Here is an 18194-nt window from a genome sequence, read left to right on the forward strand (position 1 = left end):
TTGATAATTATTTACATTCACACTCCAGAGATTTTATCTGCATTGGTTTGGATCCGATCGGTCGAAAAACCTAGGACTAGTTCGCGAAAGTAGGTTTTTGACATCGTCAACGATAACTCACGAACCGTTTGATCGACAGAAGCGTGTCCAGAGGCAAAGTTGTTCAGAATGAGAAGAGCTATCATATGATAACAATAGTTTGAGTATGTGTCAAATGTCACGTGATATACAATTGTTTATGCACTCCAAAAGTGTTACTTCGCCCCCCGGTGGCCGAATGAGTTCATATTTCTCACAGACCTTCTGGACCGCGAGTCGAACAAGCCCAGCGAGTGTCGTTTCGATCGGCCTCCGTTAACCCGGTCTAATGAGTGCTCAAACTTCATTGGCCGATGACCGCCATGTTTCATTAGATACGCCACTGTCCTTTTATACAATCATCGTGCATGACACAAAGACACACCATACCAAATAATAAGTCGATCGGGCAAACGGTTGGGTAGTTATAGCCCTTTTCGAGTTCATGTATATTATAGCGCCACCTAGTGGCCAAGCGCCAACTCCTTTTTACCGTGACCCCGGACTGAGAGTCTACACATAGGGTACAAGCCCCATGAAGATTGCTCAAACGGTTCACAAGTTATGGCCATTTTAGTCAACCATGGCACTTCCGGTTCAGACGTTTTGGCGCCCCCTAGCAATGGTGAATCGAAATTTCAACGTTTTTTTGATAATTATTCACATTCACACTCCACAGAATTCATCAGCGTTGGTTTGGTTCCGATCGGGCAAAAATCCAGGGACTAGTTCATTTTAATTTTTTTGCATAAAATGCAAATTAGCGGACTAATTTGCATACCGGAAATGAAATCGGAGATATACATTTTTTAAGTTTTGGGCCAATGATTACAATGATATAAAACACTTGGGTGTGCGACAAACGGTTTAGGAGTAAAGAGTGCAAACGCGCTTTTCATCGCTGTAGCGCCACCTATGGGCCGATTTTACTGGGTCCATGTATCTGAGTAGCGACAAGGACTACTACCATCTGACCAAGTCTCAGCTCTGTCGGCCTTACGGTTTAGGCTGCCCAATTAGTTTTAGGGAAGAATAATAACAAAGAAGAAGAATAAGAAGAAGAATAAAACCTACAAATACAATAGGTTTCTAGCCCTACGGGCTCGAACCCTAATAAAAATCCTTACAAAAACAATAGGTTTTCAGCACTTCGTGCTCGAAACCCTAATTAAAGCTGCAAGCAGCATTTAGCGGGTTCGAGCACTTTTAAGGCATCTAAAGCATCTTTGCCTTCATCAAGTAGGCCGAGGACTCTCATACTAAAACACCCAAGTGGACGATACTCCCAACGCCTGAAAAATCATAGATACGGTCAGCAACGGTGCATAGACACTACGCATGATTACACACATATGCACATATAGTACACTTGAGGGGAATCATCTTTTCAGGTTCATTTGGTCACATCCATTTAAGAAATGATCTTGCATTGAGATAAATGCATTGAGTTGCTGCAATGTGACTGGCTGAGTAACAATTTGGGTTTACATGCAATTAAACTGGTGTACATAATAAAGGTGTGTGTTAAGTTTACCAAAACAGCATCTTACAAGCAGCCAGACATGTTCTATATTTATAGATGTTTGAATATGGAGCAACGTTTAATGTGTAGTGCTTTATATGTCTAACACCTTGTTCCTGTGAGACAGGAAACGTATCTCTTGTCCGATCACCATCATATTTTGCACGCGTGTTTAGTGTAATAAGATGTATGATTGTACTTAATGGCAAGTCAATTGGATTATTTGTTAAGGAGTAGCGAGCTTTCAGGTATACCGTTCACTTGAAAATAATAAAGGACCCTGTAAGGGTCACAGAAATGAAAAAGTTAAACATGTTTTTGATAGTTATTGATCTAGAGAGTCCAGAGAATTGTACTGTGGTGGAAATTTTGAAATCGCTTGAAAAACCAAGGACAAGTTCGCAAAAGCAGCTTCTTGACATCATCACAGATAACTCACAAACTGTTTGATCAACATCAATGGTTCAAGAGCCAAATTTGTTTGGAATTATGAGAGCTTTCATAAGACATCGATAGTTTGTGTAAATGTCAAATGTCACATGTTACACAATTGTTAAGGCAACCAAAGATGTGTCAATTTTGCCATTTTTACTGTTATAGCGCCACCTAGTGTCCAAACGCAGCGGTATTTTGTAAGTCATCGCGGAGTGATGGTCTACACATATGTTCCAAGCCCCATGATGATATCTCTAATAGTGCTCGAGTTATAGGCATTTTAATGTAATTGGCTCCGCCTATTTAAAATGTTTACGCCCCTAAGCAACTGTGAAAGAAAATTTAAACTTTTTTTTGATAATTATTTACATTCACACTCCAGAGATTTTATCTGCATTGGTTTGGATCCGATCGGTCGAAAAACCTCGGACTAGTTCGCGAAAGTAGGTTTTTGACATCGTCAACGATAACTCACGAACCGTTTGTTTGACAGAAGCGGTTCCAGAGGCAAAGTTGTTCAGAATGAGAAGAGCTATCATATGATAACAATAGTTTGAGTATAAGTCAAATGTCACGTGATATACAATTGTTTATGCACTCCAAAAGCGTTATTTCGCCCCCCGGTGGCCGAATGAGTTCATATTTCTTACAGACCTTCTGGACCATGAGTCGAACAAGCCCAGCGAGTGTCGTTTCGATCGGCCTCCGTTAACCCGGTCTAATGAGTGCTCAAACTTCATTGGCCGATTACCGCCATGTTTCTTTAGATACACCACTGTCCTTTTAGACAATCATCGTGCATGACACAAAGACACACCATACCAAATAATAAGTCGATCGGGCAAACGGTTGGGTAGTTATAGCCCTTTTCGAGTTCATGTAAATTATAGCGCCACCTAGTGGCCAAGCGCCAACTCCTTTTTACTCTGACCCCGGACTGAGAGTCTACACATAGGGTACAAGCCCCATGAAGATTGCTCAAACGGTTCACAAGTTATGGCCATTTTAGTCAACCATGGCACTTCCGGTTCAGGCGTTTTGGCGCCCCCTAGCAATGGTGAATCGAAATTTCAACTTTTTTTTGATAATTATTCACATTCACTCTCCACAGAATTCATCAGCGTTGGTTTGGTTCCGATCGGGCAAAAATCCAGGGACTAGTTCATTTTATTTTTTTTGCATAAAATGCAAATTAGCGGAAAAATTTGCATACCGGAAATGAAATCGGAGATATACGTTTTTTAAGTTTTGAGCCAATGATTACAATGATATAAAACACTTGGGTGTGCGACAAACGGTTTAGGAGTAAAGAGTGCAAACGCGCTTTTCATCGCTGTAGCGCCACCTATGGGCCGATTTGGCTGGGTCCATGTATCTGAGTAGCGACAAGGACTACTACCATCTGACCAAGTTTCAGCTCTGTCGGCCTTACGGTTTAGGCTGCCCAATTAGTTTTAGGGAAGAATAATAACAAAGAAGAAGAATAAGAAGAAGAATAAAACCCACAAATACAATAGGTTTCTAGCCCTACGGGCTCGAACCCTAATTAAAGCTGCAAGCAGCATTTAGCGGGTTCGAGCACTTTTAAGGCATCTAAAGCATCTTTGCCTTCATCAAGTAGGCCGAGGACTCTCATAGTAAAACACCCAAGTGGACGATACTCCCAACGCCTGAAAAATTATAGATACAGTCAGCAACGGTGCATAGACACTACGCATGATTACACACATATGCACATATAGTACACTTGAGGGGAATCATCTTTTCAGGTTCATTTGGTCACATCCATTTAAGAAATGATCTTGCATTGAGATAAATGCATTGAGTTGCTGCAATGTGACTGGCTGAGTAACAATTTGGGTTTACATGCAATTAAACTGGTGTACATAATAAAGGTGTGTGTTAAGTTTAGCAAAACAGCATCTTACAAGCAGCCAGACATGTTCTATATTTATAGATGTTTGAATATGGAGCAACGTTTAATGTGTAGTGCTTTATATGTCTAACACCTTGTTCCTGTGAGACAGGAAACGTATCTCTTGTCCGATCACCATCATATTTTGCATGCGTGTTTAGTGTAATAAGATGTATGATTGTACTTAATGGCAAGTCAATTGGATTATTTGTTAAGGAGTAGCGAGCTTTCAGGTACACCGTTGACTTGAATATAATAAAGGACCCTGTAATGGTCATGCAAATGAAAAAGTTGAACTTGTTTTTGATAGTTATTTATCTAGAGAGTCCAGAGAATTGTACGGTGGTGGAAATTTTAAAATCGCTTGAAAAACCTAGGACAAGTTCGCAAAAGTAGGTTCTTAACATCATCACAAATAACTCACAAACAGTTTGATCGACATCAATGGTTCAGAAGCCAAATTTGTTTGGAATTATGAGAACTTTCATATGATATCGATAGTTTGTGTAAATGTCAAATGTCACGTGTTACACAATTGTTAAGGCAACCAAAGATGTGTCAATTTTGCCATTCTTACTGTTATAGCGCCACCTAGTGTCCAAACGCCGCGATATTTTGTAAGTCATCTCGGAGTGACAGTCTTCACAAATGTTCCAAGCCCTATGATGATATCTCTAATAGTGCTCGAGTTATGGGCATTTTAATGTAATAGGCTCCGCCGATTTAAAATGTTAACGCCCCTAAGCGACCGTGAAAGGAAATTTCAACTTTTTTTTGATAATTATTTACATTCACACTCCAGAGATGTTATCTGCATTGGTTTGGATCCGATCGGTCGAAAAACCTAGGACTAGTTCGCGAAAGTAGGTTTTTGACATAATCAGCGATAACTTACGAACCGTTTGATCGACAGAAGCGTGTCCAGAGGCAAAGTTGTTCAGAATGAGAAGAGCTATCATATGATGTAAATAGTTTGAGTATAAGTCAAATGTCACGTGATATACAATTGTTTATGCACTCCAAAAACGCTACTTCGCCCCCCGGTGGCCGAATGAGTTCATATTTCTTACAGACCTTCTGGACCATGAGTCGAACAAGCCCAGCGAGTGTCGTTTCGATCGGCCTCCGTTAACCCGGTCTAATGAGTGCTCAAACTTCATTGGCCAATGACCGCCATGTTTCATTAGATACGCCACTGTCCTTTTATACAATCACCGTGCATGACACAAAGACACACCATACCAAATAATAAGTCGATCGGGCAAACGGTTGGGTAGTTATAGCCCTTTTCGAGTTCATGTATATTATAGCGCCACCTAGTGGCCAAGCGCCAATTCCTTTTTACTGTGACCCTGGACTGAGAGTCTACAGATATGTTCCAAGCCCCATGAAGATTGCTCAAACGGTTCATAAGTTATGGCCATTTTAGTCAACCATGGCACTTCCGGTTCAGACGTTTTGGCGCCCCCTAGCAATGGTGAATCGAAATTTCAACGTTTTTTTGATAATTATTCACATTCACTCTCCACAGAATTCATCAGCGTTGGTTTGGTTCCGATCGGGCAAAAATCCAGGGACTAGTTCATTTTATTTTTTTTGCATAAAATGCAAATTAGCGGAAAAATTTGCATACCGGAAATGAAATCGGAGATATACGTTTTTTAAGTTTTGAGCCAATGATTACAGTGATATAAAACACTTGGGTGTGCGACAAACGGTTTAGGAGTAAAGAGTGCAAACGCGCTTTTCATCGCTGTAGCGCCACCTATGGGCCGATTTGGCTGGGTCCATGTATCTGAGTAGCGACAAGGACTACTACCATCTGACCAAGTCTCAGCTCTGTCGGCCTTACGGTTTAGGCTGCCCAATTAGTTTTAGGGAAGAATAATAACAAAGAAGAAGAATAAGAAGAAGAATTAAAGCTGCAAGCAGCATTTAGCGGGTTCGAGCACTTTTAAGGCATCCAAAGCATCTTTGCCTTCATCAAGTAGGCCGAGGACTCTCATCCTAAAACACCCAAGTGGAAGATACTCCCAACGCCTGAAAAATTGTAGATACGGTCAGCAACGGTTCACAGACACTACGCATGATTACACACATATGCACATATAGTACACTTGAGGGGAATCATTTTTTCAGGTTAATTTGGTCACATTCATTTAAGAAATGACCCTGTCTAAATGCCTAATTGCATTGAGTTGCTGCCATGTGACTGCTGAGTAGATATTTGGGTTTACATGCAATTAAACTGGTGTACATAATAAAGGTGTGTGTTATGCTAAGCAAAACAGCATCTTACAACCAGCCAGACGTGTTCTATATTTATAGACGTGTGAATATGGAGCAACGTTTAATGTGTAGTGCTTTATATGTCTAACACCTTGTTCCTGTGAGACAGGAAACGTATCTCTTGTCCGATAACCATCATATTTAGCATGCTTGTTTAGTCTAATAAGATGTATGATTGTACTCAATGGCAAGTCAATTGGATTATTTGTTAAGGAGAAGCGAGCTTTCAGGTACACCGTCCACTTGAATATATTAAAAGATCCTGTAATGGTCATGCAAATGAAAAAGTTGAAGATGTTTTTGATAGTTATTGATCTAGACAGTCCAGAGAATTGTACTGTGGTGGAAATTTTGAAATCGCTTGAAAAATCTAGGACAAGTTCGCAAAAGTAGGTTCTTAACATCATCACAGATAACTCACAAACTGTTTGATCGACATCAATGGTTCAAAAGCCAAATTTGTTTGGAATTATGAGAGCTTTCATATGATATCGATAGTTTGTGTAAATGTCAAATGTCACGTGATACACAATTGTTAAGGCAACCAAAGATGGGTCAATTTTGCCATTTTTACTGTTATAACGCCACCTAGTGTCCAAACGCCGCGGTATTTTGTAAGTCATCTCGGAGTGATGGTCTACACATATGTTCCAAGCCCCATGATGATATCTCTAATAGTGCTCGAGTTATGGGCATTTTAATGTAATAGGTTCCGCCTATTTAAAATGTTTACGCCCCAAAGCAACCGTGAAAAGAAATTTCAACTTTTTTTTGATAATTATTTACATTCACACTCCACAGAAGTCATCTGCATTGGTTTGGATCCGATCGGTCGAAAAACCTAGGACTAGTTCGCAAAAGTAGGTTTTTAACATCATCAGCCATAACTCACGAACCGTTTGATTGACAGAAGCGTGTCCAGAGGCAAAGTTGTTCAGAATGAGGAGAGCTATCATATGATGTAAATAGTTTGGGTATATGTCAAATGTCACGTGATACACAATTGTTTATGCAACCAAAGACACGTCAATTTTGCCATTTTTACTGTTATAGCGCCACCTAGTGTCCAAACGCCGCGGTATTTTGTAATTCATCTCGGAGTGATGGTCTACACATATGTTCCAAGCCCCATGATGATATCTCTAATAGTGCTCGAGTTATGGGCATTTTAATGTAATAGGCTCCGCCTATTTAAAATGTTTACGCCCCAAAGCAACCGTGAAAGAAAATTTCAACTTTTTTTTGATAATTATTTACATTCACACTCCAGAGATGTTATCTGCATTGGTTTGGATCCGATCGGTCGAAAAACCTAGGACTAGTTCGTGAAAGTAGGTTTTTGACATCGTCAGCGATAACTCGCAAACCGTTCAATCGACAGAAGCGTGTCTAGAGGCAAAGTTGTTCAGAATGTGAAGAGCTATCATAAGATAACAATAGTTTGAGTATAAGTGAAATGTGACGTGATATACAATTGTTTATGCACTCTAAAACCGTTACTTCGCCCCCCGGTGGCCGAATGAGTTCATATTTCTTACAGACCTTCTGGACCATGAGTCGAACAAGCCCAGCGAGTGTCGTTTCGATCGGCCTCCGTTAACCCTGTCTAATGAGTGCTCAAACTTCATTGGCCGATGACCGCCATGTTTCATTAGATACGCCACTGTCCTTTTATACAGTCATGGTGCATGACACAAAGACACACCATACCAAATAATAAGTCGATCGGGCAAACGGTTGGGTAGTTATAGCCCTTTTCGAGTTCATGTATATTATAGCGCCACCTAGTGGCCAAGCGCCAAATCCTTTTTACTGTGACCCCGGACTGAGAGTCTACACATAGGGTACAAGTCCCATGAAGATTGCTCAAACGGTTGACAAGTTATGGCCATTTTAGTCAACCATGGGACTTCCGGTTCAGACGTTTTGGCGCCCCCTAGCAATGGTGAATCGAAATTTCAACTTTTTTTGATAATTATTCACATTCACACTCCACAGAATTCATCAGCGTTGGTTTGGTTCCGATCGGGCAAAAATCCAGGGACTAGTTCATTTTAATTTTTTTGCATAAAATGCAAATTAGCGAAAAAATTTGCATACCGGAAATGAAATCGGAGATATACGTTTTTTAAGTTTTGAGCCAATGATTACAATGATATAAAACACTTGGGTGTGCGACAAACGGTTTAGGAGTAAAGAGTGCAAACGCGCTTTTCATCGCTGTAGCGCCACCTATGGGCCGATTTGGCTGGGTCCATGTATCTGAGTAGCGACAAGGACTACTACCATCTGACCAAGTCTCAGCTCTGTCGGCCTTACGGTTTAGGCTGCCCATGTAGTTTTAGGGAAGAATAATAACAAAGAAGAAGAAGAAGAATAATAAAACCCACAAATACAATAGGTTTCTAGCCCTACGGGCTCGAACCCTAATAAAACCTACAAATACAATAGGTTTCTAGCCCTACGGGCTCGAACCCTAATAAAAATCCTTACAAATACAATAGGTTTTCAGCCCTTCGGGCTCGAAACCCTAATTAAAGCTGCAAGCAGCATTTAGCGGGTTCGAGCACTTTAAGGCGTCTAAAGCATCTTTGCCTTCATCAAGTAGGCCGAGGACTCTCATACTAAAACACCCAAGTGGACGATACTCCCAACGCCTGAAAAATTATAGATACGGTCAGCAACGGTTCATAGACACTACGCCTGATTACACACATATGCAGATATAGTACACTTGAGGGGAATCATCTTTTCAGGCTCATTTGGTCACATACATTGAAGAAATGACCCTGTCTAAATGCATTGAGTTGCTGCCATGTGACTGCTGAGTAGATATTTGGGTTTACATGATATTAAACTGGTGTACATAATAAAGGTGCGTGTTATGTTTAGCAAAACAGCATCTTACAACCAGCCAGACATATTCTATATTTATAGATGTGTAAATATGGAGCAACGTTTAATGTGTAGTGCTTTATATGTCTAACACCTTGTTCCTGTGAGAGAGGAAACATATCTCTTGTCCGATAACCATCATATTTTACATGCTTGTTTAGTGTAATAAGATGTATGATTGTACTTCATGGCAAGTCAATTGGATTATTTATTAAGGAGAAGCGAGCTTTCAGGTACACCGTTCATTTGAATATAATAAAGGACCCTGTAATGGTCACGCAAATAAAAAAGTTGAACATATTTTTGATAGTTATTTATCTAGGGAGTCCTGAGAATTGTACTGTGGTGGAAATTTTGAAATCGCTTGAAAAACCTAGGACAAGTTCGCAAAAGTAGGTTCTTAACATCACAGATAACTCACAAACTGTTTGATCGACATCAATGGTTCAAGAGCCAAATTTGTTTGGAATTATGAGAGCTTTCATATGACATCGATAGTTTGTGTAAATGTCAAATGTCACGTGATACACAATTGTTAAGGCAACCAAAGATGTGTACATTCTGCCATTTATACTTTATAGCGCCACCTAGTGTTCTGACACCGTGGTATTTTGTAATTCACCTAGGAGTGATGGTCTTCACATATGTTCCAAGCCCCATGATGATATCTCTAATAGTGCTCGAGTTATGGGCATTTTAATGTAATAGGCTCCGCCTATTTAAAATGTTTACGCCCCAAAGCAACCGTGAAAAGAAATTTCAACTTTTTTTTGATAATTATTTACATTCACACTCCACAGAAGTCATCTGCATTGGTTTGGATCCGATCAAGTGAAAAACCAAGGACCAGTTCGCAAAAGTAGCTTTTTAACATCATCAGCCATAACTCACGAACCGTTTGATTGACAGAAGCGTGTCCGGAGGCAAAGTTGTTCAGAATGAGGAGTGCTATCATATGATGTAAATAGTTTGGGTATATGTCAAATGTCACGTGATACACAATTGTTTATGCAACCAAAGACACGTACATTTTGCCATTTTTACTGTTATAGCGCCACCTAGTGTCCAAACGCCGCGGTATTTTGTAAGTCATCTCGGAGTGATGGTCTACACATATGTTCCAAGCCCCATGATAATATCTCTAATAGTGCTCGAGTTATGGGCATTTTAATGTCATAGGCTCCGCCTATTTAAAATGTTTACGCCCCTAAGCAACCGTGAAATAAAATTTCAACTTTTTTTTGATAATTATTTACATTCACACTCCAGAGATGTTATCTGCATTGGTTTGGATCCGATCGGTCGAAAAACCTAGGACTAGTTCGCGAAAGTAGGTTTTTGACATCGTCAGCGATAATTCGCAAACCGTTCAATCGACAGAAGCGTGTTCAGAGGCAAAGTTGTTCAGAATGTGAAGAGCTATCATATGATAACAATAGTTTGAGTATATGTCAAATGTCACGTGATATACAATTGTTTATGCACTCCAAAAGCGTTATTTCGCCCCCCGGTGGCCGAATGAGTTCATATTTCTTACAGACCTTCAGGACCATGAGTCGAACAAGCCCAGCGAGTGTCGTTTCGATCGGCCTCCGTTAACCCGGTCTAATGAGTGCTCAAACTTCATTGGCCGATGACCGCCATGTTTCTTTAGATACACCACTGTCCTTTTATACAATCATCGTGCATGACACAAAGACACACCATACCAAATAATAAGTCGATCGGGCAAACGGTTGGGTAGTTATAGCCCTTTTCGAGTTCATGTAAATTATAGCGCCACCTAGTGGCCAAGCGCCAACTCCTTTTTACTGTGACCCCGGACTGAGAGTCTACACATAGGGTACAAGCCCCATGAAGATTGCTCAAACGGTTCACAAGTTATGGCCATTTTAGTCAACCATGGCACTTCCGGTTCAGGCGTTTTGGCGCCCCCTAGCAATGGTGAATCGAAATTTCAACTTTTTTTTGATAATTATTCACATTCACACTCCACAGAATTCATCAGCGTTGGTTTGGTTCCGATCGGGCAAAAATCCAGGGACTAGTTCATTTTATTTTTTTTGCATAAAATGCAAATTAGCGGAAAAATTTGCATACCGGAAATGAAATCGGAGATATACGTTCTTTAAGTTTTGAGCCAATGATTACAATGATATAAAACACTTGGGTGTGCGACAAACGGTTTAGGAGTAAAGAGTGCAAACGCGCTTTTCATCGCTGTAGCGCCACCTATGGGCCGATTTGGCTGGGTCCATGTATCTGAGTAGCGACAAGGACTACTACCATCTGACCAAGTCTCAGCTCTGTCGGCCTTACGGTTTAGGCTGCCCATGTAGTTTTAGGGAAGAATAATAACGAAGAAGAATAAAACCCACAAATACAATAGGTTTCTAGCCCTACGGGCTCGAACCCTAAAGAATAAAAATCCTTACAAAAACAATAGGTTTTCAGCACTTCGTGCTCGAAACCCTAATTTGCTTTGCCAGTAAAGTAAAGAAACGCGCATGCACATGATGTCAACAATTTACATTTTTGTAGATCAAAGAGAGGATAATGGTAAAACTGCTTTTCAAGAAACCGAAACACAACGAACAAGGCTAACACACAGACACACACAAAACTTTTTTGTTGAAAACAAATTTATAAACAGCCCCTCATATTTGTTTTTAGTTATTCTTTCTGTCATCCACATCCACATCTGTTTTTCCTCTGCTCATCGTGTTTCACAGGGAATTACGAAATGGTCAGCCTGCTGCTAGCACGAGGCGCGGACCCCCGGCTGAGATCCCAGGGCGCTAACACCCTGACATCATCGCTGTATGAGGACATGAACTGCTTTAGTCACGCCGCCGCCCACGGCCACAGGTATGACTCCCATTAGCCCCCAGCTGAATAAAAACAGATCCCACTCGCACACACAGCTCAAGTACACACTTTAAAGCGAGCATGTGTACACTCCCATTACAACATCATGTTTTCACTTACACAATTAATAACACTGCTTTGTCATGCGCCGTCTGGTTTAATTGAGGATTTGTTATGTGATCTTACGCTGTTCTCCTTCAGGAATGTGTTGAGAAAGCTCCTCTCTCAGCCTCAGAAGGTCAGGGAGGACGTTCTCTCTCTGGAGGAGATCCTGGCGGAGGGCGTGGAGGCTGAGATGGGGGCGTCCGGCCGGAACGGACACTGTTTACCCCCTCCGCCGTCTCCTAATTTAAGCCTGGCGTCAGAAATTGTCTTGCCGAAGCTGTGCAAGGCCCGCATGAAAGCTTTGCAGGAGGCGTCGTTCTACAGCGCCGAGCACGGCTACCTGGACGTCACCATGGAGCTTAGATCACTGGGTACGTTTGGTTTCATTGACCTCAGTGATGTCACAGTGCAGCATTCGAGAGCTGTTATTTTTGGTTTGAAGATGCGTGAATATGTTGGAAGCGATTGATGGTTCGCTAACAGTCGACACATTTCAACCTATTTTACAGGAGTGCCGTGGAAGCTGCACGTGTGGCTGGAGTCGTTGCGCTGCGCTCAGCAGAAGTCCAGAGCCGCGGTCACGCTTTCCCTCCTGCGAGACTTCAAAGACATCAAAGAGGAGGATTACTGCGAGGAACTGGTCACTATCGGCCTTCCTCTGATGTTTAATGTCCTAAAGAACAGCAAGGTGCTAAAACAATTAAGTTATAGTCAAAATCAACAAAAAAATCCTAAAAGAAAACATTTCAGGGTGACTGTAAAGTAGTTACTGTGTGCACGTTAATACGCCATTTTTGTAGTCTTTGCTGTATTTCTGTGAGTAAATACACCTTTAAGCAATATAAGTCTCCAGCTGAAACTACATATGAAGAATTTTATGTAAACAATCTTTCTCTTGTGCTTTCTTTTTTACAGAATGAGGCCATAATCCAGCAGCTGGGCATCATTATATCTTATTGCTACGGTCCAGCTCCTCTTCCTCCTATCGTGGAGAAGAAAGTGGCTCTCTCAGCTCAGCTGGGTAATGAACTTCACCTTCATTCACTTACAGTGTACAATATCTAAACTACTGCCATCTATCAGCTTATGAGACATCCCAGAGCGACCAAAACACAAACATCTGGAGTACTTTATACTTAAGTGTCATAGATAAAAAGGACAATTTACTTATGTCATTGCAAACCTGTATGACCTTCTTATGAGGAACACAAAAGAAGATATTTAAAAGAATGTTGGTAACCAAACAACATTGACCCCCATTGACTTCCATCATATGAACACAAAACCACTGAGACATTTCTCAAAATATCTTGACCTGTTTGTGTAAAGCAGGGCTTCTACCACTGAAGAAAGTCAGATACAGGTTTTGAATCACACGAGGATGAATAAATGACAGAAGAAGAGCTGGTTTCGGTTTTAGGTTTGTTCTTATTTGTCTCATTTTCTCTTTCCACAGACCCTCACTTTCTAAACAACCCAGAGATGTCTGACGTGACGTTTCTAGTGGAAGGGAAACCGTTCTACTCTCACGGTGTTTTGCTCCTCACGGCGTCTGAGCGGTGAGATCTCATCAGAGCACGAGACTTTACGTGCAAGAGACCATATACAGAAGACAGTTTTCAACTAAACCCGTTTAAGCGTTTTGGCTGTTCATTTATATGACAACGGTGTTTGGCGGACTGAAAACGACGGGTTATCGTTTTCGTGTAAACTTTGAGGCTGCGTTTTCTAAGCGTTCGGTCTGTAGTCATGCGATTTACTGCACCACTTTTACTGTACCACTACAACCAGCAGAGACACGGTTTTATATGCACACGACTATAAACACACATACAGCATAAAACAGGATATGTGTGCAGGCACGTAGTGGTTCTTTACAGCACTATGTGCCATCCACTGGCCTGGCATGCTTAATACAGCATTTTTATTTGTTTTCCCAGATCTGTTATTTCAGATAGTTTTGATAACTCTGCCGTGTGTACGTAAAACTTTTCAAAAACTTTTCCGTTTTTCATCGTTGTAAACGTACTCAAAATGATCTAAACAAAACAGTAATGCATCCCAGTGCTCTTCTGGTCCAGTATCAACACTCCAACATCTCTCATCCAATCAGATTTGAGAACCAGAACTGTTGTATACCCCAAAATAAACTCACACTTAAAATCAGTGACTTCTGAAAGATGTTTAAAAGGAATATGCTGTTTTCAGATTCAGATCACTCCTGGCGATGAATGGGTCAGACGGCGCTCAGCCTCGCAAAGACATCGAGATCAGCAACATCAAGTACAATATCTTCCAGGTATACATCAGATATAATCTCACTCACAGCAGGGTGTTCCTTCAAGAATCTGGGTTAATGACTCTCACATTGTGTGTATATCTAGATGATGATGTCATACCTGTACTGCGGGGGGACGGAGTCTCTCAAGATGGGCGTCTTGGAGTTACTGGAGGTAAGAAAAACAATTCAGTCCAACCCACATTTCATAAATCATTTCATAATCTTCTTGAGCACTGAGGACTCTCAAGGCAAAGAAACTTAAGAGTTAAATCATTTGTATCGCTCATGTAGTGGAACCTTGCATATATTAATGAAAATTAACTTACTTTTGCCAAAATCTTTTCTTGGATACATTACGGTTGTATTTGGCATAACAAATACTTTTGTAGTTTAAGGTAATCCGTAATGACACAAGATTTAAAGAGACAATTCACCCAAAAATGTTATTTTGGTCATTTAATTACCCCACCCATGTGATTTTCTTTCTTCTGGGAAAGACACAAGGCAAATGTTTGCACTGCTTTTGTTCCACACTATTAAAACTTGACATACTCGTTGTATTCTCTGTTGTAGTTGCTGTCAGCGGCGGGCTGCTTCCAGCTGGGGGCGCTACAGAGACACTGTGAAATTCTGTGTGCTCAAAATATCGACCTTGACAATGCTGTTAACATCTACAACACCGCTAAGGTAAAACAAATTGTGTAATAATAATAATTTGGGTTAAAATAAGATATCATTGTTTAAAGTAAAATATAATTTAGGTGTTTGTATTGCAGGCTCATGGTGCGCTGGAGCTCAGTACGTACTGTGAGGGTTATTTCCTACAGAATATGGCAGGTGTTTTGGAGAGGGAAGCGTTCCGGGCTTTAATCCTGGGGTCTGAGACACGGATCGGGAAAGACTCGCTTCTGGAGGAGCTGGAGGCGACGTTAGCCCGCAGACTTCGATCACTGCTTGTGACGTCCCAGGTGTGAGAGACAGAGAGAAACGAAAGGAAATGGACAATAAAAAAGGAAACAAGATATAAGATGGACTGACTGAAGTGGAGATTTAATAACACAAGCTTTGGGTTCTTGTGCAAAATGAAAGAAAGTGCAAATGATTTTATTAAATGCTGCAGTGTTTGTGTGGCTTAAGCTATCAGAACCTAAAATATGTAAAGATTGTGTCTAAACTGTCTACAAAGTTTCCCACGCTTAAATTGATGCAATTTTGTACAGGGTTTGACTGAAGTGGGAAGCTAGAGTGCATTTGTCTCTTTTTTCCTCCATATTTTGTTATTCTAAGCTATTATAGATAAATCTTGTAATGGAGAAAAGATGTTTTCTATTTAAAGATGTGAGATTATTTAAGTTGCGTTTTTACCTTTGCTTTATGCCAAGCAAATAAAACGATATCTATATATCCAAATGCTGCATGTCTTTAAGGTTTCTTGAATGTATTGGTATTTGTTCTGTTGGTATTATGACACTGGCAGATTTTGGCATGGGGTTGTTGACATGAAATTTTCACTGCCACACAAGATAAAAATGAATATAATTAGTATTGTCATTATAAAGGCAGTAAATGGTTTTCTTACATGTAACTGTTCTTATAAAACAGAATTGTTATTAGATTTTTTTAAACATTTTCATGCCACATCTCAAAACTGTCCTACTGTCTCAAGCAGGAGTCCATAAATTACTAATTCTATAAATTAAAAAGAAAAGCAGATACAGATACAAGTAACATCTCTCACAGATATTTTGTATCATAGCAACCAAAGTGCATTCAGTGAAGAACGCTGCTTTAGAGACGTGCACCATGCATCATATGTTGGAATAAGTATCCAAGTACCCAGATGGTCTACTGTTTCATGTGAAAATTCAAAGTGCGGATCCATCAACATTCAAAAGGCTATATTACCACAACTCACTACAAGAGGACGGGGTCTAGTGACACTACACTGAATATGATATTATATATGAATATTTAAGCAATACTAAAATAATGATATAATAAACATTAGGCAATAATGGCAAAACTTTACAATAAGGTGATATTTGTTAACAATTAGTTAATGCATTAGCTAACACAATCAATGATTAATTTCAGCATTTACTTATACATTTTAACAATCAAACGTTGTCCCTGCTAACATAAGTTAATGCATAATGAATGAAGAAAAGCTGAAATGCAAGTAGTTGTATTTTATTCTGCGTAATTGCTTAATATATTAACGGTGTTGTCTTTGCAACAATGGTCATTAGTATGTGTCAGTGTGTGCATAACTTTAATATATACTTTCCCATAACAACACATTATTAGTGCACCATTAACCCGGAAATGAGGAAAACTCTGGGTTTTCGGTTTCAGAATGCAAGTGGTGTTCCTCATTCATTCATACAGTCATTCATGGACACATTTTGATCACATTGAGACCATCTCAGTGACTAAAATGTCATATGTGCTTTTATAGAGGATCCTGTGTGTGAAGGGGCTAAATTAATTCATAGGGATTGTTAAATTTCAGGCTCCTTTCAAACACTAAATTTAATTAACACGTTCTGTGTTTTGGATTACCATTAAAATCTCAAATCAGAAATAGGTTGGATGTTGTGAGGGAATTCTTCTGCAGATCTGGGAGCACAAAAACAAGACACAGAGAGGCATCATGCTTTCGAACACATTTATTTTAGAAGTCTTTATATACGATACCAAAAAGACATCTGGAAGGTTTCATAGGTCCAGGGAGTCACAGAATGACCAAATAAGGTACAGCATTGTAAGACTAAGAATGTTTACCTTAGAGGGAATCCCTTCCTCCACAAAAATAGCCAGAAGGGAATCCCTTCCTCCAACTATTTAGCCAGCAATGTATTCAGTGAGCTTAACTACTTCACAATTCATTATTTTGCGGGCTTGCATTTATTTATGCAGAAATAAAATCTAACAGGGATGTACTTTGATTTCAGGAGAACAATTTAGTACCCGAGTGGAATTTTGCCATTTCCCTGTGCATTTTATTTTAAAACAGTTTTTCTTTAGAGTGAATTAGATATATCAAAATATATCTCATCCACCCTTACATCAATTACATCAGCCATCGTGGCCGTGTATTACATCAGAGTATATTATTTTCCTTACATGTTCTCACAAATGGTACTTTTCTATGGAGGATAAGAAATGACTTAAATTGGTGTATAAATAAAGTGCATGAATAAAGAAGTAATAAATACAGACATAAATGCAGAAATGAAGCGATAAAGGTAAAAAACTGTTAAGATGTGAAGCCATTGCTACCCAAATCTGTTCCGAGCAGGATTCGAATCGCTGATCAATCAGACTTTGATGCGAAAGTCTGACACCATAACAAGTGCCATGATATCATCTAACACTCATCACTAGAGAACTCATGTGCAGTGAGAACATGACAACTTTGTATTATTATTGGTTCTATTTTATTTCTGTTGTTTCATTCATTCATTTACTGATTAATGAGTTTGTTTATTGGTACATTTATCTATTAATTTAAACTTGAAGTCATTTTCAGCACATTAGTAAATCCACTGTATGCAGAGCGGAAATAGGGATCCTCAGAGAGCAGCAAATAAATCAAGTTCTGATGAAAGCATGACGCACATGAAGTAAGCACACAATAAAGAACTGTAGAGGTCCTGATTCATCTTCATAGGACAGGAGGTATCAAGTTGCTACACTACACAGTAAAAAAACACCAATTTCAGCTGCCTTCAATTTTTAAGTTAAATAAAATTATATTTGATATCGTATATAATATATATCGTGCTTACTGTCACTGCTCCGCC

The 18194-nt window shown here is 39.9% G+C and overlaps 1 protein-coding gene across 1 annotated transcript in view; it reads left to right on the plus strand.

Moving 5' to 3' along the window:
- Window positions 1-15795, plus strand: part of abtb2b (ankyrin repeat and BTB (POZ) domain containing 2b) — a 64229-nt gene extending 48434 nt beyond the window's left edge. The window contains exons 10-18 of the mRNA XM_079450164.1: window positions 11867-12002; window positions 12204-12478; window positions 12617-12795; window positions 13023-13128; window positions 13564-13666; window positions 14316-14406; window positions 14492-14560; window positions 14962-15075; window positions 15165-15795. Coding sequence (XP_079306290.1) covers window positions 11867-12002; window positions 12204-12478; window positions 12617-12795; window positions 13023-13128; window positions 13564-13666; window positions 14316-14406; window positions 14492-14560; window positions 14962-15075; window positions 15165-15362 — 1271 coding nt within the window. The 3' untranslated portion in view covers window positions 15363-15795. The remainder of the gene's footprint in view (window positions 1-11866; window positions 12003-12203; window positions 12479-12616; window positions 12796-13022; window positions 13129-13563; window positions 13667-14315; window positions 14407-14491; window positions 14561-14961; window positions 15076-15164) is intronic.
- The last annotated feature ends 2399 nt before the right edge of the window (window positions 15796-18194 follow it).

This window comes from Barbatula barbatula (genome assembly GCF_947034865.1).
Source record: "Barbatula barbatula genome assembly, chromosome: 25".
In the NCBI taxonomy this organism is placed as follows: Eukaryota; Metazoa; Chordata; class Actinopteri; order Cypriniformes; family Nemacheilidae; genus Barbatula; species Barbatula barbatula.